Source organism: Urtica dioica, chromosome 1, assembly GCF_054948205.1.
Source record: "Urtica dioica subsp. dioica isolate 48M chromosome 1, U.dioica_male_clone48M_v1_H2, whole genome shotgun sequence".
NCBI classification, from domain to species: domain Eukaryota; kingdom Viridiplantae; phylum Streptophyta; class Magnoliopsida; order Rosales; family Urticaceae; genus Urtica; species Urtica dioica.
The window spans coordinates 917689-943331 of NC_142756.1; the positions used below are offsets into that span (position 1 = coordinate 917689).

General features: G+C 34.7%; 5 protein-coding genes across 6 annotated transcripts; all 5 read right to left on the reverse strand.

Annotated features, from left to right (window-relative positions):
* Positions 1-1087: 1087 nt before the first annotated feature.
* Positions 1088-2664, reverse strand: LOC149406036 (Gibberellin-regulated family protein). Of its 2 annotated transcripts, XM_089608849.1 has the most exons (4): positions 2507-2664; positions 2071-2209; positions 1735-2028; positions 1088-1457 (listed from the first exon to the last, which is right to left on the reverse strand). In XM_089608849.1, the coding sequence occupies exons 1-4, from the start codon at positions 2561-2563 to the stop codon at positions 1273-1275; spliced, it is 675 nt and encodes a 224-aa protein (XP_089464975.1). In that variant the 5' UTR covers positions 2564-2664; the 3' UTR covers positions 1088-1272. The 2 variants fall into 2 exon arrangements, with proteins under 2 accessions (XP_089464975.1, XP_089464910.1); XM_089608784.1 differs by having other exon boundaries at positions 1735-2209.
* Positions 2665-8405: 5741 nt separating this feature from the next.
* Positions 8406-10202, reverse strand: LOC149406037 (Heavy metal transport/detoxification superfamily protein). Its single transcript, XM_089625545.1, has 4 exons — positions 9810-10202; positions 9428-9481; positions 9227-9286; positions 8406-8741 (listed from the first exon to the last, which is right to left on the reverse strand). The coding sequence occupies exons 1-4, from the start codon at positions 10128-10130 to the stop codon at positions 8613-8615; spliced, it is 564 nt and encodes a 187-aa protein (XP_089481671.1). The 5' UTR covers positions 10131-10202; the 3' UTR covers positions 8406-8612.
* A 709-nt stretch (positions 10203-10911) lies between these two features.
* LOC149406038 (uncharacterized) lies at positions 10912-14041 on the reverse strand. The gene is made up of 10 exons (XM_089608956.1): positions 13591-14041; positions 13332-13499; positions 13138-13224; positions 12945-13028; positions 12692-12796; positions 11971-12063; positions 11741-11884; positions 11361-11468; positions 11210-11261; positions 10912-11096 (listed from the first exon to the last, which is right to left on the reverse strand). The coding sequence occupies exons 1-10, from the start codon at positions 13870-13872 to the stop codon at positions 11062-11064; spliced, it is 1158 nt and encodes a 385-aa protein (XP_089465082.1). The 5' UTR covers positions 13873-14041; the 3' UTR covers positions 10912-11061.
* Positions 14042-14372: 331 nt separating this feature from the next.
* Positions 14373-18384, reverse strand: EMB506 (Ankyrin repeat family protein). Its single transcript, XM_089607568.1, has 8 exons — positions 18158-18384; positions 16686-17070; positions 16525-16604; positions 16343-16441; positions 16146-16244; positions 15959-16057; positions 15766-15864; positions 14373-14623 (listed from the first exon to the last, which is right to left on the reverse strand). Exons 2-8 carry the CDS (start codon positions 17050-17052, stop codon positions 14519-14521), a joined length of 948 nt encoding a protein of 315 aa, XP_089463694.1. The 5' UTR covers positions 17053-17070; positions 18158-18384; the 3' UTR covers positions 14373-14518.
* Positions 18385-19276: 892 nt separating this feature from the next.
* On the reverse strand, positions 19277-22908 carry CSLC04 (Cellulose-synthase-like C4). Its single transcript, XM_089609068.1, has 4 exons — positions 22164-22908; positions 21627-21935; positions 21138-21542; positions 19277-20220 (listed from the first exon to the last, which is right to left on the reverse strand). The coding sequence occupies exons 1-4, from the start codon at positions 22800-22802 to the stop codon at positions 19558-19560; spliced, it is 2016 nt and encodes a 671-aa protein (XP_089465194.1). The 5' UTR covers positions 22803-22908; the 3' UTR covers positions 19277-19557.
* Positions 22909-25643: the final 2735 nt, after the last annotated feature.

Sequence of the window (25643 nt, forward strand, 5' to 3'; positions counted from 1 at the left end):
ATTCTTTAAGCTCGCTGACGGATTTTGACTAAATACTGAAAACCCAAGTGTCTAAAGAAAACAAGTAAAAAAAAAAAAAAAAGATTGGCTAAACCTAAAAGCAAAAGGAACCGCCATTTTTTCTTAATTTTTCTTGATGATTAATTTTTTTTTTTAAATAAACTTATTTACCGTTTTGGACTATATTTAACTTTATTTACTGTTTACAATTTAGTTTAGAAGGAAAATAATTGTTTAAACAGCTACTTTTGAAAGAATTTAAAATAGCAGCGATTTTTTAAACGTTACACTTAAAAATGGATCTTTTTGTAATTTTCTCCATAGATATTGGTTAAGACCAATTTGACTTGGGCCTATCAAATCTTGCCTTAGAAATATAAGCCCATATATATATATATATATTTTAATCGGATTGGATGGCCTTAAGCCAAGTGATTTTTTGCTCCGAAAAAGAAACCAAAGTTTTTTTTTTTACAAATTCATATCGTGTGTTCCATTTTCGTGTCATTCTAAGTATCCATCCATTTCATTAATTTAGTTTACCAATTCATTTTATACTTAATACAAGTTAAAATTGATGACGTTTATTTTGTTACCAAACAAGATACTAAAATGAGACTAACCCTCCGGAACGGATGGATGATATCGAAGAGAATAATATGGTATTTAGTATACTTTAGTTGAGGATACTCAATAGAACAAAAATAAAGCTTCCTTACGGACCGTGAAAATAATATGAGTTACGGTTTGTAAGATAGAGTCAATACTTGTCACTCGTGAAAATAATAAGATGACCACAATTTTTTTTTTAATTAATTAAAAAGCCAAAATGACTTTTCATTTGTTGGATGAAATGTAGTGTTGTAATTTTGTGTCATCCTACGTCGTTTGCAAGCAAGATCAAAATCCGTGCAAAAACGTCAAAAATAATGATCGTAGTAAAGAACTAATTGTTCGCAAAATAGCCTCTTCGCATATTGGAATTTATGTTCCGATCATATATTTGTATTTCGCCATAAACGAAAGCGCTAGGTTGAGAGATTGCATGAAAGTGAAGTAATTACTAACTTACTTGCAATGGTCAATATTAAAAACATATAAACTCTTTATTCGTACATTACACGTAAAATATATAATGAAAAGTAAACCGACGACGACATAAGACAAGACAACAAAAACAAAAAAGAACTCTTCTCTCTCTCATTCTCAACACTAACAAGAATAGCAAGCAAAGCATAAGCTAGAACAGAAGCAAAAAAAGGATATATAGATCTAAGGGCATTTGAGGCGGTCACCGGTGGTTTTCATTTGGGAGTAGCAAGTTCCGCACATTTCGCGGTTGCCGTAAGTGCCAGGTGGCACGCACTTGCAACGGTAACAACACGTCACGCACGCCCTTTGGCACACGTTCTTCCGTGAATGCAACGAGCACCGCCCCAGGCACAACGGACCGCATTCTGCCACGTCATCATCATCATCATATAAATTATTGTTCATTTTCGAAGCATATTATAAGTATCTTATTCTAGTAAAAAATTGTTCTAACTTTATGAATTATCTAATAGTGAAACTTTTATTTAAATGAACGAGTTATTAGAGTGAGCAATTACTTGTTTAGTTTCTTAAATAGTAGATTCACTAAAGAAAATTGATATGTAAAGAGAGAAGAAGAAATAATTAGAATACTATCATCATCTAAAAATAATAATTGCTTTGGAAATTGAATGTGATTACCTTTTAGCGACTTGACTCGAGGCTGCTGACGTGGGACCGGAGATGGAGGCATTGGCACTGTTGGGGGTTTGACCGCCGGAGTTGGAGGTCTGACCACCGGCGTTGGAGGAGCTACGTAGACCGGAGGTTTGACCACCGGCGTTGGAGGTTTGACAACCGGTGTTGGAGGTTTGACCACCGGAGTTGGGGGTTTGACCACTGGAGTTGGAGGTTTGACCACCGGCGTTGGGGGTTTAATCGCCGGCGTTGGTGGAGCTACGTAGACCGGCGGAGGTTTGACCACCGGCGTTGGGGGTTTAATCGCCGGCGTTGGTGGAGCTACGTAGACCGGCGGAGGTTTGACCACCGGTGTTGGGGGTTTGACAACTGGCGTTGGTGGTTTGACCACCGGCGTTGGGGGTTTGACCACCGGCGTAGGTGTTGGAGTAGTCTTTGGAGGATATGTTATTGGTGGTGACACGTCACCATGTGAAACCTAAAAGACAAATTTATAAACAAGATGTTCAAGAGATATATAGATTAAACTTTACGTGATCACAACAACACAAAGATACAATGGACTAAATAGAGTGTATTTAGTGATTTGTTTTTGGTGACACTAAATGACTAGGGTTTAGTAACTAACACATGAAGTAGGATCAAGGACAACAAGAACAAAATAAGGTTTTGTTTTTGTGATTAATCTTCATATATATATATATTTATATATACGTGGAAAGAACTAAAAGAGAAGAGAAGACATTAAAAGAGATTCAATGTCATCATCACACACCTTAGAAGTTACTAGGAGAAGAGTGGCCAAAAGACACAGCATAGCTTTGGACGCCATTGATAGAGCTTGACGATGGTTTAATGTTTGACAAATAATAAAGAGGAAGACCGGTTTAAATAGAGCGGTGGACTGGTGATATAAACCTAAATATATTAATGAAAAGGAAAATGAGAAATTAAAAAGGCCTTGGCTTTTTGTGCCTGCCAGCTTCAAGCCTTCGACATCAAGTAGGCATGTATTAAAATAAATTTAGTAGACAGACATAAAGTGTGGCTCGCTGACCAATTTCTGACTATTACTTCAAACCCACGTGTCTCTCTTAAGACCTCTGTCTGCTTAATGCCTTAATCTATTCTTGTTTATATTTTATAGTTAAAACATTTCTCAATTTACGTTTTAGAACAAAAACATCCATACATCTCATTCCATTAGGGGAAAATAACAGGTATATCTCCATTTTTTTTTTTTTGAGAAAGGTATATTTCCATTTCATTGATGTTAACTTATATAAGAAAAATCGAATCAAATTTAAATCAGTACCATGATTTTCAAATTGTTAGTTTTGAACAAAAATAACCTTAAATCCAAATTAAATAATAAATTGCATATCTATCCAGAGATGATTTCATTCCGTATTCGAATTGCGACTATGAATTTTGGATTTTTTGTTCGAATATGTAATTTTGATGACTGCGAATTGTTTATTTTTACCCATTGCCTCTTTCTATGTTATCCACAATTCAGAAACTTTTGTTTGTTTTTTCGTTTTTTTTAAAAATTACGTTTATGATGCGAATAGATAAACATAATTGGTATTTACGTATAAATATTATTGTCAACATTAATGAAAAGTCAATACAAATAAGACTCGTGGCATTGTTATCTATTTCAATGTATAATTTCGTCATTTTAATTAAACAGCTGGTATGAACTCGACATTTTTTAAAACTAAAAGTTAAACTCGATATTCAAATGTTGTTTTCTATCTTCCATCGACTCTCTTGTGAAAAGGATAAAATGTTGTTGGCTGATGATTAATGGTGTTTCCATTTTACATAAATACCAATGATCAATAGAAATTTTGATTAAAAAATATAACTATGATTTTCGTTGGAATGTCACTAATAATTGCAAAATTTTTGTGTTTCGTTATGACTAGCGCATTTTTTTTACAACGAAATGAAGGTTGTGTTTGGTAGTTAACTCAAACTGTTTTTTGTTTTCTGTTTTCTAATTTTTGTAGTTGTACTGAAAAACTGTTTTGTAGTTGTTTTCAAAAAACTGTTTGGTACAGTTTTCATTTTTGTTTTTGAGAAAGTAAAAAAACTGAAAAAAAAAAAGGTTTGGTATAGTTTTCATTTTTGTTTTTGAAAGAATGAAAAGAGATGATGAGGAGAAAGAGAAGAATTTTTTTTTCAAAAACACCTTTTATTTGTTTTCAGTTTTCTTTATTTTTTTCCAAAACAACTTCAAAATTTTTTGAAATTTTTTTCCGAAAACACATTTACCAAACACATTTTCCAATTTTGTTTCCTATTTTCACTTCTTGAAAACTCAAAAACAGTTTTTGAGTTGATAACCAAACGCACCCGAAATAATCAGCATTCTTGTATCGATGAAACAAAAATCATATATAAAACGTGTTTCCACAAAATAAGTTGATTTTAACCAGATTTATCAAAAAATTGTTCAACATATCTCACTCGAATAAAGACATATATATTGTGTGTGTAAGTAGAAAAAACTTGATCAAAAACCGATTCTTGATTATCGAAATTTCGTTGCCAATGCTTATGAAAAACTGCCCAATCAATAAAATCAAATATTTTTTCTGGTTGAAACTCGTTTAAAATGGCCTATAAACCATCAAAAACCGAGTTTGCCTTGCCAATTTGGAAACATATCACGAGAGTGGTAATGAGAGGCTTCGCCGCTGTGGGATGATCAACTTTAAATATATCTCGCGTTGAATATGAGCTGTCTCATTGAGATCTAAATAGTGGCTACTGATTAATAAAAGAAAAAAACAATTATATCCAAATCTGTACTGATTTTAGCATATTATATATAATTGCCCAAGTTGGTAATTGAAAACTAGATATGATTTAGGAGAATATCCAGTGTATTATATTTCCATACCCACTTTATTTTCCCGGATTGGAAACAAACGCCTTGAGTCGGTAAGCCTTGGACCCACACAGGTCATTCTCACTCAATCAATAACCAATAGGGACATTTTTTTTTATTAAAAAATAAAATAAAACAATGAACCTAACAACCTATTATGATTTATGTATATGATACGACATTAATATATGCTATTATATTCTATACACAGATTGCTCTTCAGAGACGTGGAATATTGTGACTCTATAATATATATACTATGCTCAATTTTCAGTCAAAGCTGAAAATGACAAATATGCATTTGGCTCACTTCTAAAGCAAAACAACGTCTTAAAAGAATCCCCAGGGAAATGCGTTCAGACTAGGATGGTTCGTCCATGAAAGTGTAACACATCACATGTTGTGCCATAATGTTCATGAACGATATTTAATCCTAAATAGAATAAAACCGTACTTTCCGGAGGTATATAAATATCAATTCAAGCCTTGTGTTTCATTTCTACTTTGTGTCTTGTAATGGCCAGGAACAATTTGAGTTAGACATATTGGGAGATAACTTTTAATATTTATTCGGTGGCTTACATAGATATAGAGAAATAGTCACATCTTGTATTGCATTTAAATGTGCAATACAAATAATATAAAATAAATAGATAAATAAATAAATTGTTTTTTTATTTTAAACAATATTCAGAAGAAGGAAAAATACTGCTAAGACAATTAATGTTAATCAAAATATTTTTGGTTTAAGATTAAATTTAAAGTGATAAACTCAGATAAAGCCGTGAAAGTATACCTAGTTTTATCATTCTTCGCCGACCATTAATTTTATAACATTGTTAATGAGGAATAACGGAACTGTGAGACTTTTGTATCAGAGCATCCAATGTATTCTTCTTATCCTATAAAATTAAAGGCTGGATTTATATAATCATATTTTTATAGACTGTCTATTTACCCAATTACCATAAAACTTATTGACATACTCGTTTAACTAGTAACTTATTCCTCCACCATAAGTCCGCCATAAGCGAGGACTTATTAACTAGTGATTTAATAATATTCCAAGTCTCTAGTCTATTTTTTACATATTATTAGATGGTTTAAATAGACCCAAATCAATAAATAGGCATATTAGACATAACTTCCCGGTGTAATAATATTCGCGATCACGAGACAAACTTTTATATTTGAAGTTTCATGCTTATTAGTATACTCCATAATAAAGTGAAAAAATTAATTTTGGATTGGAATAAATCCAATTTCATGATCCGAGGCGGAGATGCTCTCAAGTCTTAATCATCCTGCTAGTATAAAAACAAGTATTTTATAGCTTATAAACTGATAGAATGAAATTTAGTAAAAATATACAAAAGTAAATAAATTTTTTTTTTATTGCTTCCCATATTTTCAGAAACGTGGTAGGTTTATCATTAGGTGACTTGTGGACAAAATATTCAATGATCAAATTTCCAGCTTTTTTTGACCTGGGTCCTCGCAACAAGTATATTGGTGTCCAACTTGCAATGCAAAACCGAACTCCAACAAAGAGAAGAAGAGGATAAGCTCTCAAACAAAGCATTAAAGAGTCTGTCAAAAGTCGCCTATTAACACTCTCTGTAAGTTGTAAGTCTCGGTAATAGTACTAATCTGAGTAAATGACGTATTAAATTGCCAAAACCAAAATGCCAGAGAGAAAGAGAGAGAGCTCTTACAAGGTTCCATATACTAAGTTCTCTGCAAATATATATATATATATATATATATATAATAGACCCCACTTATTGATCACAAGGTTCCAAAAGAGTACTAATAAAGAAAATCAATAACTATGTCTACGCATAGTACAGAGTACAGACCATATCCGACTGGCCATGCTTGCGATCCAGCTACTCGCACCTAATTCGTGACCCTCTTTCACTCTCTCAAATGTCATGTCTTATGATGTTTTTTCAATTTACTTCTCAGCTTTAATGGCCAAAGGAATGGACTTTATGAATTTACTTTATTTTTTTGAAGTCTTTTACAGTCTTTACAATATCACCCACGCCACGCTTGTGGTTTGTCGAGGATTGGACAATTATGTGGATCAACCCATGTAACAGAGATGCCTTAGAAAAAGCTGTGTCATTGCTATTTCTAGTGGACTTTTTCTGTGCTCACTCACAATAATGTCTAAGCAATGCTTGCTTTTGTACAATTGGTTTGGTTACGTTCTTTTCTCCTTCGTTGGGACCATAGACGTGGGTGTCATTGTCCACAACTTGATCATCTTCTTAATTGCTATCCTATTAATATACTTCTCTTTCTAATTCATGTGCTAATTTCTAAGAAAAAAAAGACAGACTTATCGTTCCACCGGCACAAATGGGCCCAAATAGAGCAAGCTCCGAAATAGTCACCGGCTCGTAATATTAAAAAGGTAGAGAATATTTTTTTTTTTTTTTTTTTTAATACTTATTAGTGATTCTACTTTAAAAATTTAGTTGGTGTGATACTAATCAGATTGATAATATAAAGATATGATGTAGAAAATATTGCATATGAAATTAAAATTGAAATTCAGATAGACAATTTCAAAAGTATATATAAAGATATGTTCACTCCTCATTAGCGTTGTGTTACACACAGAAGTAATCATGTCGATCTTTTGAATTCACCTAGATCTTAGCCATTTGAGTATGTTAAAATCTCCATTGTGTTGAATAATAGTGACATTTTCCTATCGTCAAGAATATGCGTGGACGACCTAAGAGTTGATGTTGAAGAAATAATTGAAACTCTTATAGGGAAATAAAATTGATAATCATCAGCGATGATGATTATCAGTGCTCATAGAGAAAACACAGCAAGACATTTTCAAGCAACGCATATAAGTCTTCTCGCACTACTCTACTACTTTGCTAGGCTAAAAATGGCGTCCAAGTCAAAGGAACCACTAAGTCAAACAAGGCGAAGATTAGTGCTCATTTTGATTTGTAAATGGATAGGAAACCGTCTGATACCGATGTGTTCGAGCAATCTTCGAACCACATTTGTCTTCTTCGAGCACAGTTTGCGAATTTCATATCAGTTCGCCGTTATATTATGACAAACCATTTCAACATGATGTAAAGTGAATAAATAACTTGGGAATAAAGATAGCAAACCATCTCTCCAAGTCAGACAGCATAGCTTAATTAGCTTCTTTCTCTAGTTACCTGGGGTTTTGGTAACTATGACTTCTTCGAGAATGTCAATTGGCGGTTGAGTATTTTCATTTCATCATCTTCCTCGTCTCCATCGACCGATGGCTGCGGATTGTGGAGCATAGCAGAGTGTATATGATCACGGTTGGATGAGTTTTGAGTGAAGTTTGGAATACTCTATTCCCAGCCGGCAAAAGTGTGGGAAAAAAGTGGAAGCCGAGAGATTTATTCCTGTACATATTTTGCAATTTATTTGGAATACTCTATCCAGTGAGAACAAGACAGTGACCAGGGAACCTCGTTTCTTAGGACGCGCCGGCTGTTTTCCCTCATCTACTCTTAAATTTAAGCACTGCATCTTTAATCATTAGCTTATTACTTATCTAATTTCGTCGATTTTAAGTGAATTATGTTCTTCTAAAAATTATAAGAATATACAATAATCATTGATAATTCACGAGAGCTTAAATATATATTTGCGATGACTTGAAAAAGATAGATGATCATGACATTTCACTCACACACAAAGGGTAAATTTAATACATCTAACCATTAAAAATGACAATGCAGAACATGATTTGCAATGCGAAGAAGAAAAATAAAATTAAACAAAATGAAATCGTTTATCCTCTGTGCAGATTACAGATACACTAAGTATTAATCTGGTAAATTTAATGCAGCTCTTGATACATAAACTACAACAAAGAAGGGCATGAAGGAGAATGAATAAAAAAAGAGATTGACCAAATTTAGCTATTGGATACCTTAAAAAGCATTTTTGAAGTCATGGTCTAGACGACAACATTCTCTAAGTCCTCGAAACTCAATTGCAACGTTTGTAGCTTGAAACCCGAACTCTGCAAGGTCTCGACCAAGCTAGAAGCCACACCGGTCGCTTGAACCGTCGTTTGTTTTTCCAACTGAAATACGAGATACCAAAACTCACTACACAGCTCAGAAACTTGACCGGATTGGCTAACGAAGAACAACACACACTGAACAAATTTAGAAGGACCAACAATACTTTTTCGCCACGTAGTATCTATTGGCTTTACTATTACCAGCTCTTTTCACAAAAATTAAAGATAGTAGATTTTATTCGCTCTTTTGCAAGCTCTAGGCACAAAGGTAAAAGTTGAGAAAATGAACCAAATAGAAACAATAAAATTCATGGGGAAATTACGGGACGTCGGGACCTATAAACTTCGATGGGAATTAATATTATGAAAAAAAATGTAATTAAAACGCTTTAGGGACTTCCGAGAGTGGCTTGTTTGCTTCAACCATGACATCCTATATATTCCTATTCGACTAACAACCCAAGTTTAAGAAGTTGGTGCTTTTTCTGAAATTTGGTTATATAAAGTCAGAACAGTTTCATTGAAGCAACGAAATCCATACGTACCTCAACAGTCGCGATACCCTCGGAAACTCGAACCTTCAAATTGGATACACCTTCCACTTCCTAAAGTAACAAAACCAAGAACAACACATCAAATTATTGAAGAAGCGAAAAAATAAAGGCGGCCACACGAATCATTTTTATAACACAAACACTAATTAAGATATGTAAAATGTAAATTGGAGACCAAGACGACGAATACACCTCCAAGGCATTGATCGCTCCGGGAACAGCCGCCTCGCTCATTGTTCCATCGGCCTTCAAAAAGGCAACCAATTTTATGTCACTTCTCACATTACATCAATGAAATCAAATAGTTAAGCTGAAAATAAAGTTCGAAACTTTCGGAAACAATGCAAGTTCAATTCTTTAGCATAAAATCACAGTCAATTAAGCAAAGCAATTACAGGAATTGGGAGCACAAAGATCTACCAGCACTAAATCCTAAAGTTCATTTCACTATTCGCAAATAGGTAAGTTAAGAAGAATGAAATCCTAAGCGAAATAAAAACCAACACGTCATTGATTTGCGTAACAAAAAAAAAAAAAAGAAGCAGAATTCGAAAGAAATGAAGCTTTGTTTTACCTGAAGGAACATAATGAGAGTATCGGAAGCCGAGACCGGGACCGAGACGGCTTGCTGATCAGCTTCTGGCTCGGTTACTGGCTCGGCTTCTGGCTCCGGAGCTAGGGTTTCAGTTTCGGCAGAGTTCAATCTCGTCGTACCTCGAAGGCCGTTCGGGTTCTCCGTCGGAATAAAACGCCTCGCCGAGGTGGTGGAAACGCCACCGCTTCTCAGGCAAGCGGTCCGCCATTGAAGCGAGCTTGGTCCAGAAGCGAAGGGATAGGATTTGGGAGTGGCGACTGAGCGTAGAGGTGAGACTGTCGAGATTGAGAGAGTCGCCATTATCGTCTTCGTTCTTGCTTCGAGTTATCGCCTCTGTTTTGTGCTTCACTTTATCCTTTAAAACTTCTGCAATAAGATAATTCTTCAGTGCGGCTTCTGAAAAATGTCGTAAAGGTACAGCGAGATTGATTTGTCGTTCTTAGATTTTTTTTTTTTTTTTTTTTTTTGCATGATAGAAACGGCATGTCGTATAAGTATTGAATTATATTTGGTTTTAAACTAATTTGATATATGAAAACACCTTCAAACTATTGACCCTTTTAGCAATTTTGATCATATTTTATGTTGATGTTACCTTTTTTAGCATCAATAGTTCTAAATAGGCCAGTGACATTTTGGTCATTAACTTAATTTGTTTATGAAATGATTCTCAAAAGATTTATTTTGTATGGTTTTAATCATTTTCAGAAAGAAAAAAAAACATTATATTTTCAATGAAATCTACCCCCTAAGACACTTAAAACTTGTAATTATACAAAATAAACTCAACTTATAGATCAAACAGAATAAAAGTAAGTTTTTAGTAGGATTGTGTTTTAATGATTTTTTTTTTTTAATTGTAAGCAAGTTATTTAAATTTATATATATGTTTTGACATGTTTACATATACTTATAAAAGTTGATTAACAATTTATAATATTATTTAAGCAACTTCAGTTTAATAATTTAGATTCTTCTTCAGATTAACAAGTTATTCAAATAAGTTGTAATTTTTTAAAGGTGTCTCCGTGCAATATTACAAAAGTGTAACAAGGTTATTAACATGACCAAAACTGCAATAAAAGATAGTAAAGGACTATTGGTGTTAACAAAACCCGGGAGCAAAGAAAATTCTCCAAAGTTCCCAACTTTAATTAGTAGGATATAAAAAAATATACATCAACTGAATTTCTATACAAACAAAAATAGCTATTGGATAAGATTTTCTGCGTTACATCTTCATATATTCCACTTCAACTTGACCATCTGCAGATATATAGACATGTACAGATACAAAATAAAATCTTTTATCAATTTTCAGCCAAAAACACAATAATTTGAAAAGACCCAATAAAGAACTGGAAAAGAAAACCCCTCACCCTTAAGATGTATAGCTTCGTTTGCTAGAGCATCGGCATCGGAATTATACTCCTGAGAAATAAGAAAACAAGCAAAAAGGGTGAATTATTATTAACAATATTATAAGAATGATTGCAACATTTGGATGCTTGTTTTCTGAACCAAACACACCCGACGAACGTGAGAGATCTGAAACGAAGCAAAACACTTCTCGAGCTCCTTGGCCATTGCACACAGATCAGCCATGTTCGGATTTTTTGTTTTCCACAGACCCTGAACCTGTTAAACAAGGACTTGACGATCAAAATATACAAGATTTTGCATTTTGTCTTCTGTCCAAGATTCAAAAAATAACCTTAGCTGTTATTTACCAAAAAAATTTGTGGCCGGTTAACCAAATTTGATTTATTTTTAGTAATAAAATTTCCTCATAGTATAAACTTTATATACTGGTTGATTTCGAAAAACCTACATTCTTTAGTTAAAATGAACCGTTTGTTTAAATTTAACATGAATCAAAATTCAAATATTAACGTAATCGACAGATTTACCTGCATGACAACAAGTTTTGAATCTCCCTGGGCACGGATGTGTTTAAATCCGACTTTACAAGCATGTCTCATCCCTAAAAGCAACGAGCGATATTCGGCAACATTGTTTGTCGCCACGCCAACCCCTTCACGCAACCGCCAAACCTAAAAATCAAACCGAGTAAATTATTACTTACCTTTTTTTTTACCCGACTCGGACCTTGTTTTTACCTAAAAATGGAAGAGCTTACCATGCTTCCGTCCGAAGCACGAAGCATCACACCCGCTCCGGCCAATCCCGGGTTTCCTTTTGAAGCGCCGTCGAACTCTATGGAGCAAGTATCCTTTTTTGGGAGAAGAAACAAATGAGAGCGTTGTGTCAAAACTTGTTGTGATCAAAATTATAAAATAAATGATAAGTGACCGATGAATTTGGATATTTCGGAAGCTATGCGATTGTATGCTGAAAGATCCAGGTAATATGAGAGAGAGAGTCTTGGCTATTTTACAATCCCGATCCAAATAATACATCTCTTCTTACGACCTCTCCTATTTATAGACTAAATAACTTCTAATTATTATCAACCCCTTAACTATATAGTACCCAACTCGTGAGATTAATGTGAAAATTTAAGGACCATCTTGATATCAACCTAGATAGTATAGTATATGGAAAATATAATAAAAAGCGATAAAAAAATAGACAATCTCTCGCGATATTATCATGTCTAACTACGATTAATCCTACATATTTACAAACCAACATAATACTAGATACTGTAAACTTAATTTTTAACTAACTGCGATTTAGTACAATCACCCTACCGAGTTGATTTACGTATCTATTCTTTGCATATATCACACAGACACCAAATTCTACACACAAATTTACATGAATTACACTGAGAGTAACACACACAAAAATGGCGATGTGAACAATGAACTATCAAAGATCTTCGGTTCGAAACTTACACAAGCAGAAGAAACTGACGGAGTGTCATTGGAACTCATGGAACTATTTGAATTGAAAAATTCATTTCGAGAGACATTTGATAACGAACTAGTGACAGGCATCTCCTGCAAAAGTCGTATGATTTAAGTGAACCTATTACTTCTATCAACAACACAATTAATAATAAAAAATAAAAATAAAAAAAACCCGAAAACTAGCGAGTCCAAAAGTACAATGTTAAAACAGGCCATAGATTAGTAATGGGAAACTTACACCGCCAAAAACAACTGTTACAGGTCTAGCGGATTTACTTTCACTTGTTGGGTTCGTTAGTAGTGTACTAGCACTCGTCTTTTCCTACAAAACAAAAAAAAAACATATATTAGGATTAGTCTCTCGATATGTTAATTTTATTGTTCCTATTGGATCGAAGCAATGTAAAAAAAAAAAACCCAATAACACTCACAGCCATTTCTATCAACCCGACCGCTTCTCGCCATCTCTCGGGCGACGAGTCATCATCGTCTTCTTTCGCTCCAACTGAAGCCGGTTCCTATAAGAAATTAGAGCACTCCAAATTCATTTCGTATCACTAAAATGATAACATAATTAAAACTTGGAAGATTCATCATTACATAAGTTTGAAGATAAGTCAAAAACCTGAAATGGGCAGGGAATAAGTGCCCCAAATTTTCCATGAAGATTATCTTTGGCATCTTCAACGTTAATGGAGTACAAAGGATTCTTAAGCCCGTGGGAACGAAGGAATGCCTCGGCTTCCTTAGACATTCCATAGCCTTTATACACAGTGATCGAAGGATCTAAAACCTACAAGGACATATCAGAACGCTTAATCAAGTCAAAACCCTAACACACACACACACACACAAAAAAAAAAAAAAGGCTTATAGAAACGTACCGAAGAATTGGCTTGAGCCTGGCAATCTCTGAGAGTCTTGTATATTCCGATCATGTCTCCCTTGCGGACGAGATAGAAAGCGTCTTCGTCTTGGTCCGCCATTTTCTTTAACCTCGAAAGCACGCCACGACCAGCCGCGAAACAGAGGTTCGATGAGCGAAAAGGTTTAGGTTTTAAGTCGAAAATGGGTCGCTTTTGAGGCGAGAGATATAAGTTTTGAGGAGTTAAATTAGCGTGAAGTGAACGCAGAGATGGTGAAGATGAACACGACTGACTATACATATCTAAAAGTTAGTTTGCAACTGTTTTTTTTTTTTTTTTTTTTAGTTCTTGACCATTTAATTGGTGTGTATTGACAACAATACCCATAATCATTCGATTTCTGTCGTTTTTAACGATTTTCATCGTATGTCATTTACTTTGTGTTTGTTTTCGTTTTTATGTTGTTTTCTTTTTTGTCGTTTTTGCGATTTTGGTCGTCTTTTGATTGTCATTTACTCTTCGCTCATGTCGTTTAGTTTGTATTTCTGTCGTTTTTTTAATTCTGTCGTTTATCTTCTATTTTTGTCGTTTTTATTTCTGTCGTTTAGTTTTTGTATGTTGTCTTTTTTCCTGTCGTTTTTTGTTTTCTGTCGTTTTTCACGATTTTCGTTTTATGTCGTTTCATCATTTAGTCTTGTATAATTCTGTCGTTGATGTACGCTATGTAACCGCGCTGAAGCGTACATCAAATGTTGAACATGACATGGATTAGCCAATATAGAGAAAATTAGAGACAATGATTACCCCCTTTGACACCCTTTTTTTTTCTCTTTTTTTCCCGGCGTATTTTTCACCCCCTGAAACCTAGAGATCTACTGTTTTTCTCCATGAAAAAAATGGTGATATTACTTGAGCCAAGACGACGAGACAAGCTCAACCCCACGAATCAGAAACTTCTGCTCGACGGAACAACCTTCATCACGGTTGCGAGGTCATAAGACTTGAAATCTTTGCCATAGCATAAACTGATATCCAATGCAGTATTTCCGTCCTGAAGCCAGTGAAATGAAACCATCACCAAGACAATTTTTCATGCGCAAAAAAGTTCAGATGTCAAATAGACCCTTGCTACCAATTACAAGGAAAGAAAAAAATTTCCCTAAACGATCTTAGGTAATTAAATTAGTAAAATGAAGAGACAAAGAAAATCGAGTCTACATTTTCTACTTGACTATGACCCTTCTCATGGCAGAACTGGCCCGCCTAGTATCGGGGTCGGGTGTGCTTACTTTTGTCGAGAGTACAATGACTCCATATATATATATATATATATTTTAGGAGCCATATATTTTGTCGTAGATTTTCACATATTATACTTGTTCCGATGGAGTAACTTGTCTGATTTCTGTTCCCATTGTGATTTAGGTTGAAATGAAGATTGAGAGTGAAAAGACTGTATAAATCTGGCGATAATGAATAAGAGAAAAAAAAAAATGATCCAAAGTTAATGGGATTAAGAAGAAATTTTTTTTAAAGTCGTCAAACAGAAAATGGACTAGGACACAAACACGGTAACAAATGGTAATAGCAGAACAATAAGAAGATCGGCACTGACTACGGTCTAACAGCGAAACCAAAAAAGGAATATTCCAAAAGAACATCTCTTAATAGTAAACTTCTCGAGCCTACAAGTTTAGAATCAATTTTGTTTTGTTTTTCTTTGTTTATAGCAGAGCTTACTACCTAGCCTGAAGTTCTACAATTTCAATCATACCCTCTTGGAATTGATAGATTCAGAAATATCTTTCCACAACAATCAATAAAAAGTGTGAAATTTCCGGGACAGAACATTAGATATCATAGGACTGTGTGAGTGAGCGTGTATGATCATAAAGTTGGAGAAGCTTGAACAATCAATATATGTGGGCTAAATTAAACCGAGCACTCGGGATTATTTTAAGTAGAATAGTGACCGCTGCGGGAGCTCAAACCTAACTTTAGAGCAATGAGAAAAAGAATATGCATTTATTAACAACTATTATCCTTGTATTGATCCGTTGACTTTACTTTTATTAGTTGCACTCTTGTCATTTCCCATTTTTTAAATTTTTTAATTTAATTGCAGTAGTGTTTATGTGGAATCAACCATTATTATATAAACTACGTGAATCAATTAATTTGGTGTTTAGTTACCTTGTTTCTTCTAGTCCGATCAGCACCATTTAGTAACAAAACCTTCACTATGTCTTTGCTTCTCGTCTGTGCAGCTACGTGCAATGGAGTCCATCCCTCCTATATTTGTAAATACAGTCAGAACTCCGAAGAATATACTTAATTTTAAATAATAAATTCAATTAAACGAATAATTGGGGCATAAACTACACACATTGTCTGCGACATTGAGATCGACTTTGTATTTGAGCAATAACTTCACGATTGGCATAACACTAACTTGAGCTGCATAATGAAGTGGCGTAGCTCCATCCTGTTGCGTTGACCGAATCATTAAACAAATCAAGGCAGAACATCAAAATAAATAAATAAATAAACAAGCATTTCGACTTTTTCCTTGCCTTATCCTTGACATGAGGACTTGCACCTTTTCTCAATAGATGACTAATAACGTCGCCCTTGTTTCTCAGAATCGCTGCGTGAAGAGCAGTTAGGCCTTCCTGGGAGCACACAAAGTACATTAGAATGGTAATTTCGATTAAATCACTATGGATAGTTAGTAGATAAGAGAATGGTGTAATGCAATTATTAAACTTACTTTATCCACACCATCAATATCTACACCTTGCTCGAGTAGTTTGTCTAATGAAGCCATCTGCCCCGATAACGCAAGGGTATGGAGAGGATTCCATTTCGCCTATAAAATAAACAACGTGCTTCATATTGAGAAGCTTTAACCAAGTGGAAGGTAGTGAAAAAAGAAAAAAAAAAAATACGTACGGTCGATATCTTTTCCAAATCCGGAGTCGCAGACCGTCGCAAGATCTCTCTTTCTTCGGGTTCCAACAGTTCTGCAACCTCTGCGGATAAGACAATACGAAAATGAGTTACGTCGTACAATTAAACTTGTATAGATCTTTTCTTAGGATTGTATTTACAACCTTTAACTAGATCGGCACCGTACTCGTTACTCGTTTGAGGTCTCTCCTCGGTTCCAACGTCAGCCACAATAGCATCTCTCTCTTCTTCCCAGTCGCTTTCAAAGTCCAAGTCATTCTCCTCGGTCTCGTCATCGCTGTCACTTCCATCGTCCGGATCTTCCCAATCTCCGCCGCGGCTCCGATAAGAAGACGATTGGTTCCGACCCGAGATGAGAATTCTCATATCTCGCTTACGCGCAATGTGAAAACAAAACACTCCTCTCTCTGAACCGTTAAGTTTCAAGAAACCGGGGCTGAATCGAGGCAATTCAACACGACACAGAGGAAGAAGCGGAATCGGAGTTGCGGTCCACGGAACTGACGACATTGTGTACGTATTCCCCAACTGGATTGACACATTACAAGTCAATGCATATGCGATACAAGTCATGTTTTAAAGACTGTTTCTTAATTCCTTTTTTTCTTTTTGCTAGCATATAATGGGTGATTAAGCAACTTGATAGTAAAAATAAAGCATCAATAATCTGACTACATACATTACCGAACATTCTCTATATAGTGTTGTAAGTAGGTCCATGAAGATACAATAAACTAGTAAACAAAACAGGAAGTTATGAAAATTGAATTTCAAGGTAATCATAGAACCAGAGAGACAGAGAATGGTGTTTTTCGGGGGTTCAATGAATTTTTTTGAACATCTTTATGGATATGCATGCTTTGAATAAGTTACGAATTGTTTAAATGCTCTGTAAACAGACAACTACAAGTCACCTGTCCTTTAGCCTGATTCGCTTGAAGGAATTTCTTAAAGAAATACATTTAGTTCTACAAAGTTAAGTCGTAATTTTGTACTGATTTATTATTAGTTTTATCATGACTTTATGGTTAGTAATTTTTATATGTAAGTGGCTCATAATTAGGGAGTTTTAGGCTTACATGAATCTATGATTTATAGTATACTTCTTAATTAAAAGATTACTCAATCTAAGGCCAAAAAAAAAAAAAAAAAATGCAGTTCGTTTCTGACGATGACTTCAAACCGAAACCAAATTTTCGATTGTAGAATCTTCAAACTGAACCACTTACATGCAACACTGGAATTTGGGTAGCCTTTTCGAATACATTTGATTCAGTCTTTTTTTAATTCAGTAAACCTGTATTCAACTTCGTATAATTCGGATTTCTACGCTTCGGTCACTGACCATAATCATAATCAGTTCATGTGAAGCTCTGCATTATCACTCCAGTTGAACCACCCATTCATAATACTGAAAGTTAAACTTGCATTTATTTTTCAATGATTTTGAATGAGATACAGAAATACTAGAGGTTAATCAGACTCACAAGTTAAGTCCAATAGCAATAGCAACAACAATAGAGAGCTTCTAGAACCAGTTGAGCAGCAATTCTAAAAGTTCAGAACAAAACCTAGAAATTCACTTCTCCGCAAAAAATGAGCAGCGAAAACATACCTAGAATAAGATGAGAGCTATAATTGGATAGCGAAGCTTTGCCTTCGGTTCGACCACGCAGCAACAATGGAGGTTCTCTGGTTCGCCGGTGTCAGGGATGTCGGACTAGGCCTCGGAGAGTGAAGCTCGGCTTGGCTCGACGGCGATGGCGAGAGTGGGTGAGAGTGAAAGTGAGAAACGGTCTGCAGAGACGATAGGATTTGTCTGCGGAGACTAGTTTTTCAAAAAATTAGAAAAATACCCGCATTCGCATAAAACGTTACACAATTACCTTCATAATTTTCTAAAATGCTCACATATTTTATAAATTGATGTTAATTTTTTTTATAAAACAAAAACTGATGTTTCTAACTGTGATTATTGTTTATTTTTTATTTTTCAGATAGTTATAAACTTATAATCTACAACTGAAAATAAGTAAACATTTACAATTTTTTTACTAAATGATTTTAAAAAATATATTTAAATGTTTATAATATATAAATATATATGATGTTTATATTTTTCGATGAATGTTTAATAGATTAATAATTTATACTTGTCAAAAGGAAATATAACATAATACTATCTAGGTTACCTCATTTTCAAAAAAAAAAAAAAAAAAAATTATATAATAGCTCGTTTCTCATTCTTCAGAATTATCTTCTTAGAATACAACTTTTTTTTGCATATTTTTTAAATGATCCAATTATTAAAAGAGGAAATGCAATAAAAAAAATTCAAAGAGATCATTATTAGCAATAAAAAAAATGAACGAATTAACTCAAATGAAATGAATAATTTTCACATAACAACTAGACTTTGTCTAATGTATAAATCTATAAACAAATCTGTTTGATTCAGTTAAAACCGATTATTGTTTTCCGAAAACCAAATATTCTCTAAAATATCCATGTCGAAAGTTTGATTTATGGCGTGACACTAATATTTTGATTTGATTAATTTGACTCGATAGCCTGTATTGATTTTTCTATTTGAGAATGGAGTATTTTATACATGCACTATTTTAAAATATGCTTAGGTAGTTCAACGAATAATGAACTGCCAACCATATCAACACAAAGCTAAAGAATTGAAACATATAAACAATAACCATAATTTGAAACTAGCTTTGTCCTTGTATATGGCTTTTTAAGTATGAAAGCTTAGCATCACCACAAAAATGAATATTTTCTTTACACTGCGATCGTCATTTCTCGATATACATCATTTTATGGCTATATAAACATTATACAATACTCAACTCACATCAATTCCTTACAAACTTCTTCATAACGACAAATCTACTCTTAGCCCCGCAAATCCAAAAATATATATAAGTATATATATTTATCAAATTAAATTAAAAAAAAAATCCATTTTTTTGTATGTATTTTTGTAACAAATCTTATTTTCAATTTTCAACTAATTTGCTCGCCTATCAAGTCCAACCCGACAACGAGAAACGACAATCCCTGGAAAAGTAAGAAGTAGAAGTGAAGGCCATGAGCCGACAAAAGACTCCTAGCCGAAGCGGTGAGCAAGAGCAAAGCGAGCGCAAGCTCTTTCTTGTAAATCTTGTTGGACTTTTTCTTAGCTCCGAAATCGACTTCTTCTCGTTGACCATCTTTGTCGACCTGCTTGCTTAGTAGCTCCAAACCCGGGTCGGAGAATCGCCTCGAGATCACCTTGTCCTCGCTGGCGGGTAGTTTTGACTCATCGTCCACGAGGGCGAGGAGGTCAGACTCAGAAGACCTTCCGGTCTTCTTGGTGACCACCCACTCGTAGGAGCTTCCAAGGCGAAAGAGGCCCGAGACCATGGCGTTGAACTTGGTGACGGACATGGTGTTCTCGAAGAGGAGGTAAGGGACGAGGAAAGGGAATGACTTGGGGGCGGGGACGATGTTGAGGAGTGACATGGCGATCGGGACGTAGCAAATCACCCACAATGGGAGCTCGGCCTCGGGTATGAACATGGTTAGAGGGAGTATGACGCAAAACAACGTGAATGAGTAGAATGGAAGGATCAATTTCCTTAGGAGAAAGAAGAGAAATATCAAGTTCGCCTTCTTCCATATTGAAATCTACACGCAAAAAAAAAAAAAAATGTTATATGACATGGATTGTTTAAGGACAATACGAACACATAGTATATAATTGATTACATTGAACATTTAAGCACAGGTTACAAAATAAATCTTTTAAATTTCAATAATGAAGATATTTCGCTATATTTTTTTGGGGTTGAATTCATACGTTCACACAAAGGAGACCACATAGAGAACTCATATGAGTAAGGTAGTGTTTATTTATTTTTATTTATTTATTCTAATAGTCTTTATTTATTTTATTTAAGAGTTAGAATATGACCCTTTTATAATAATAATTAGAAAAAGGAATCATACTAAGATTTCATTAACATAAAAATATTTTTTAACTCATTTTTAAGTTTAGTTTCTGCCTTCAAATTTTTCAAATTTTGTTTATGACACCTGGCCTCCGTAAATTTAGATTTTGATTTTGTCCCGGTATAAGAGTACACCATAGCTCAAGCGACTATAAGCTTAAATAGCCACCACCTTAATCTTAATGGGACATATCCAAAGGATAAAATAAATTAGATCTATAAAATCGATTATAAACTTAAATAGCCACCACCTTATTAGCCTATAGGACACAATCTCATAGAATTTATTATAATAGTCTTAATTTTTTTTTATTTAAGAATTATAATATGACCCTATTAAATTCATAATAACTAGAAGAAAAAAAAAAGAGTCATACGAAGAGTTCATAAACAAATATTTTTTCACTCATTTTTAAGTTAGTTTTTGTCTTCAAAATTTTGTTTATGACATTTGGACTCCATAAATTTTGATTTTGATTTCGTCACTAGCACCAAACCAAAAATAACATGTTCAAGATAAATGAGCTTAAATAAATATAAAATGAATTAGATGTATAAAATCATTTCAATCAATAGAGGGGTAAGAGATAAGACCTTGGAAGTGATGATGGAAGGAAGACATAGTCTAAAAAGTTGCATCGGACCGGAGTGCCATCGGTGTTGCTGCTTCTTGTAAGCCTCGTAGGACTCGGGTAATTCGCAAAGGACTTTGACGTCGTTGAGGAACACGAACTTCCACCCGTTGAGGTGGGCCCGCACGGCAATGTCCATGTCCTCGACGGTCGTCCTCTCGAGCCACCCTCCCGAGTCCTCCAACGCCTCGATCCTCCACACCCCCGCCGTCCCATTGAACCCGAAAAACCCGAGAAACGCGCCGTTCACTTGTTGTTCCACTTCAAAGTGGAAGCATAGGTTGATGTATTGGAGCCGCGTGAGTAAATTCTCGTCCTTGTTCACAAACGACCACCTCGCTTGGACAAGTCCCACATCGGGTTTTCCCTATACAAAACAAAAAATAAAATTCAATTACCCTCAATCGAAAAATGTCTATATTATTCTAGTGGTAAATACGCGATAATTTACCTTGAAGTGGGGAATGGTCAATTTAAGGAAATCGGGGTTAGGCGTGAAATCCGCATCGAAAATAGCGACGAACTCGTAGTCCTTGACGTAGTCGCAACTCATCGCCGAGTTAAGATTCCCGGCCTTGTACCCGGTTCTTACGAGCCTATGCCGGTACAAAATATTAACCCCTTTTCGGCTCCACGACGACACCTCTTCTTTGATCAAAAACTGCACCGAGCTATCGCTCGAATCGTCCAACACTTGTATCAGAATCCTGTCCCTCGGCCAGTCCAGCTGGCAAGCCGCCGATATCGACTGCGCATACACCTAAATCCAAAAAAAAAAAATTAAAAATTAATAAATAAAAAAATTGCAGCAAAAATACCTATTATTTTTTTTTCTATACACTTTGCTTTATTTTTTTATTTTTTACAGGGAAAATACCTAACATTAGGTAGTTTCGCCTTAAAAACACAATAGGTATTTTTACGGCTATTTCCTCAAAAAAAAAAAAAAAATTAAGGCCATAGGGTTTCATTTGTAAGTAAAAATTACCTCTTTCTCATTGCACATGGGAATTTGGACAAGGACTTTAGGGAAATTGAGAGAAGAGTCTTGTTCCACGTCATACTCTGCGGGTTCGGCGGTGGGCTTGAACTTCCGGTACTTGATCCAGAAGCACCCGAGGCACATCACGACCCGGTCCAGCGACTGCACCAGAAACAGCGCCGTGCAGAACTTCGACAGACCCATCACCGCCGGTGCCACGTAGTCACCCCGGAACGACACCCACGCCACGTAGGACCACCGTCCCAGCCCCAACTCCACGACCGAGCCCAACCCCAGATCGTTCCAGTTCTTGAAATGGGCTACGACCTCCACGGCCAGGGCGGCGATCGACAGGCACAAGAACGCCCTGATGAAGCCGTACAAGAGCCGTTGTCCTTTGCTCGCCGGAATGTTGTGATTCTTCTCCGGCGAGGCGAGCCGTTTCCGGGCCGAGGCCAGCGCGGTCCGGGCCCAGCACGTGAGCCACGACGCGCACGTGAGGGTCCTCTGGAGCCTCAGGAGGAACACCCACGTCAGCTGTTTCGGGCTCGCCGGCTTTTGCTTGTCCAGGAAGATCGGCGACGGGCCGGTGCCGACGTGGCTCGCCGGCTTTTCGACTGTCAGCACAACCGTGTTTGGAGGCATTCTCTCTCTTTTTTTTTCTTTTTTTTTTCTTTCCTGGTGTGAGTGTGAGAGTGTGAGATTGTACGTGTTACTAGTATCGAGTCAAACTAGGCCACACTCTCTACTGCTATATAGTATATACTATATATTCTAAGCCAATTAATAGTCTCTCATTGGAATAATTTATTCAAGCTCAATTATTTAATTATTATTTTAAAAAGATTATAAAAATGGACATTTGTAGTAAATTAGCCATAGTTTTAAGTTTTTAGCAAAATAATTAGAATAAATTTTTTTTATGATTTATGTAAGCAATTTATCGTTTTTTTTTTAACTTGATATTTGTAGTTGTACACTTGAAATATTTCATTAATTTTAGACAAACATGGACTATTTTCCACTTGATTTCAATTGGCTATAGAATTATAACACCTTTTATTGCCCTAAAAACGATTTATATAATTATTATGATCTTAATTAGTTATTACCTAATGATCAGGTTGGAAAGAGCCTGATGATGGGGTTGTAAAAAGGGTGTTTTAACGTCTGATTGATTGGACTGAAGCTTTAATATTTTTTTTCTTTATTTTGAAGAAATTGACAACTAGGCCACCTAACTGAATTGCAGAGCAAAACCCCACAAAAATGTTCGTCTTGTCTGCTACTCCGGGAACAATAATTGCTTCTCAGCTCTCTTCTCTCTTCCTGTCAAGTTTTTTTACACACAAAAAAAATCTTTTTTTCTCGGTAATTAAAGAAATAGATATAGTTGTATTATTTATTTATAAGTTGTAAGTTGTACTTGTTGTTAGTAACTACTAATGCAAATGTGCCGTTAAATCATGGTCTTCTTTTGAAGCTCAATTATCTGGTGGTTTAGCTGTATATATTGCAGTGTATTAGGGATTTAGTTTGACGTTATAAAAAACGACATTATCTAGCTGGTATTATGTTTTCTTAGTTGGGAGAGTGTGTTAGCGCTTAGCTCATTAATTAAATATATAGCCAGAAAGAATCCACGTGAAACTATTTTCTCAATAAATTTATTTTTATTTTCATTTATGACAGCAAAGTTAACATCTGAGTGGTACGATGTAACTTATGTAGTTTTAAAGTCATTAGTGCTTAAATCAAGCATTAAAATATGAATCACGAGTCAAACTCAGCTCACACCAACGAGTCACATTTAGAAGGTCACGTTTCTACGCTAAACTGCTCTATATTATTTCATTATTTTATTCAGTTACTCCTCAAAAATAAAAGATACTTGGTGTATACCTATACAAACTCAGGCTATAAGGCCATCTCCAACCGATCACTCTATTTCTCACTCTATTTCTCAGTAAACAGTGATTTCTCTCCAATCGAACTCTATTTCCCACTCTATTTTTCACTTTATTTTTCACTCTATTAATAAAAATTACAACACAAAAAAATAAAATTGTTAATGTAATTGTGTTTGATATTAATTTATTATGACCGTTTTAATATTATAATTTTATTGCAATGTGCATATATCATTGTTGTATTTTAAAATATTGTTGTCTTTTAAATTATGCTAAATATTAAATTTTATATAAATTAAATAATTTTAGGGATAAATATTAAATAATTATATAAAATCTGGGTATTTGAGCAAATTTTAAAACTTATAGAGCAGTGAACAGTGCAGCGCTACAAATAGCGCTGCACTGTTCAAAATTTCCATCCCACGCTATAATAGCGTGAGATATGAAGACCCACTGGAGCACCCACGCTATAATAGCTGGGATTTGGCGCTCCAGTGGAGATGCTCTAAGCTCTTTTAAAAAATACAAATATAAAAAACTCGATCAGCTAGTTTTTATTTTTTATTTTTTATCCTATCACTATTTGATTTCTTTTCCAAAAAAAATCCTGTTACTATTTTAGAGTCTTAAAACTTGATGAGATTCACTTCAACTATATAAAACTTTAAATTTGAAATCACTTTCTGTCCATCTTCCCTTGCAACAATTTATTACGGTGTTTTTATATCCTTATTTTGTATAAGTAAATCCTAGAAAGATATTGAAAAGAGGAAGAAAAAGAGCAAAGTTGGCTCTTCACATGAGAAACAAAAAGTAGATCTATCATTAATATTGCTTCAACTTTAGAGCAAAAACTTGGGTATAAAATTATGAATCTATGATATATGATGCGAGATCTAACAAATTGGCCCATGTAAGCCATGTTGACAAGTTTCACAAATCTCCTACGTAGACACATTATTGCTATTTGCTTCGTCCTTATTGTATTTATTTATTTTATTTATTTATATTCGTGAGCATGCATATGATATGAGTACTATAGATGACCATGCCATATATGATTTTCTGTCACATATTACATGTGAAAATCTTTTAGATACCAAAAATCTGAACACTATTTTCAATTATTGACGATACTTTTGTCTATATTATAAACCTCTCTCTCCCACCGCTATAAGATTTTATTTTAATTTTCATAAATTAAAATAGTTAAACAGAACCTAGGTTAAAAAAATCAAATAAAAACATACTTATTAATATTATTACTAAAAAGTATTACTAACAATACAACTATTGAAAAATCTATCAAGTTCGGTAAAATATTAACTCATCTCTTATAAGAAATATGGCGCTAGCTAGCTAGATACATTTTTTTTTTCTTTCCGTTTTAAGGAAATTCAATGTTTAATTGTCTTGTCATAAATAACAAACGATGCAGTGAATCTATAAAGTTTGTTCCTTGTTCACATTTATATTTGAATTTTTCTTATAAGAGCAAATGATATATAATTAAACACTGACATTTAATGTAGTTAGATCTCACTTGTAACACTTGAAGAGCCCATGTGAGCCA

Excerpts from the sequence above, each read along its gene's own strand:
- EMB506 (XM_089607568.1), bottom strand. The coding sequence starts at position 17,052 with ATGTCGTCAGTTCCGTGGACCGCAACTCCGATTCCGCTTCTTCCTCTG. Across the intron at positions 16,245-16,342 it reads ATATTGATGGTGTGGATAAA|GAAGGCCTAACTGCTCTTCA; the intron begins GTAAGTTTAATA and ends GTGTGCTCCCAG. Across the intron at positions 14,624-15,765 it reads ATCGGACTAGAAGAAACAAG|GACGGAAATACTGCATTGGA; the intron begins GTAACTAAACAC and ends CACTGGCTTCAG.
- LOC149406037 (XM_089625545.1), bottom strand. The coding sequence starts at position 10,130 with ATGGCGACTCTCTCAATCTCGACAGTCTCACCTCTACGCTCAGTCGCC. Across the intron at positions 9,482-9,809 it reads CTCTCATTATGTTCCTTCAG|GCCGATGGAACAATGAGCGA; the intron begins GTAAAACAAAGC and ends GCCTTTTTGAAG. Across the intron at positions 9,287-9,427 it reads GAGCGATCAATGCCTTGGAG|GAAGTGGAAGGTGTATCCAA; the intron begins GTGTATTCGTCG and ends TTGTTACTTTAG.
- LOC149406036 (XM_089608784.1), bottom strand. The coding sequence starts at position 2,563 with ATGGCGTCCAAAGCTATGCTGTGTCTTTTGGCCACTCTTCTCCTAGTA. Across the intron at positions 2,210-2,506 it reads TTCTCCTAGTAACTTCTAAG|GTTTCACATGGTGACGTGTC; the intron begins GTGTGTGATGAT and ends TTTGTCTTTTAG. Across the intron at positions 1,458-1,734 it reads TCGAGTCAAGTCGCTAAAAG|AATGCGGTCCGTTGTGCCTG; the intron begins GTAATCACATTC and ends ATGACGTGGCAG.
- LOC149406038 (XM_089608956.1), bottom strand. The coding sequence starts at position 13,872 with ATGTATAGTCAGTCGTGTTCATCTTCACCATCTCTGCGTTCACTTCAC. Across the intron at positions 12,797-12,944 it reads TAACAGTTGTTTTTGGCGGT|GAGATGCCTGTCACTAGTTC; the intron begins GTAAGTTTCCCA and ends CGACTTTTGCAG. Across the intron at positions 11,262-11,360 it reads AGATCTCTCACGTTCGTCGG|GAGTATAATTCCGATGCCGA; the intron begins GTGTGTTTGGTT and ends CTTATTTCTCAG.
- CSLC04 (XM_089609068.1), bottom strand. The coding sequence starts at position 22,802 with ATGCCTCCAAACACGGTTGTGCTGACAGTCGAAAAGCCGGCGAGCCAC. Across the intron at positions 21,936-22,163 it reads CCATGTGCAATGAGAAAGAG|GTGTATGCGCAGTCGATATC; the intron begins GTAATTTTTACT and ends TTTTGGATTTAG. Across the intron at positions 20,221-21,137 it reads CTTCCATCATCACTTCCAAG|ATTTCAATATGGAAGAAGGC; the intron begins GTCTTATCTCTT and ends TTTTGCGTGTAG.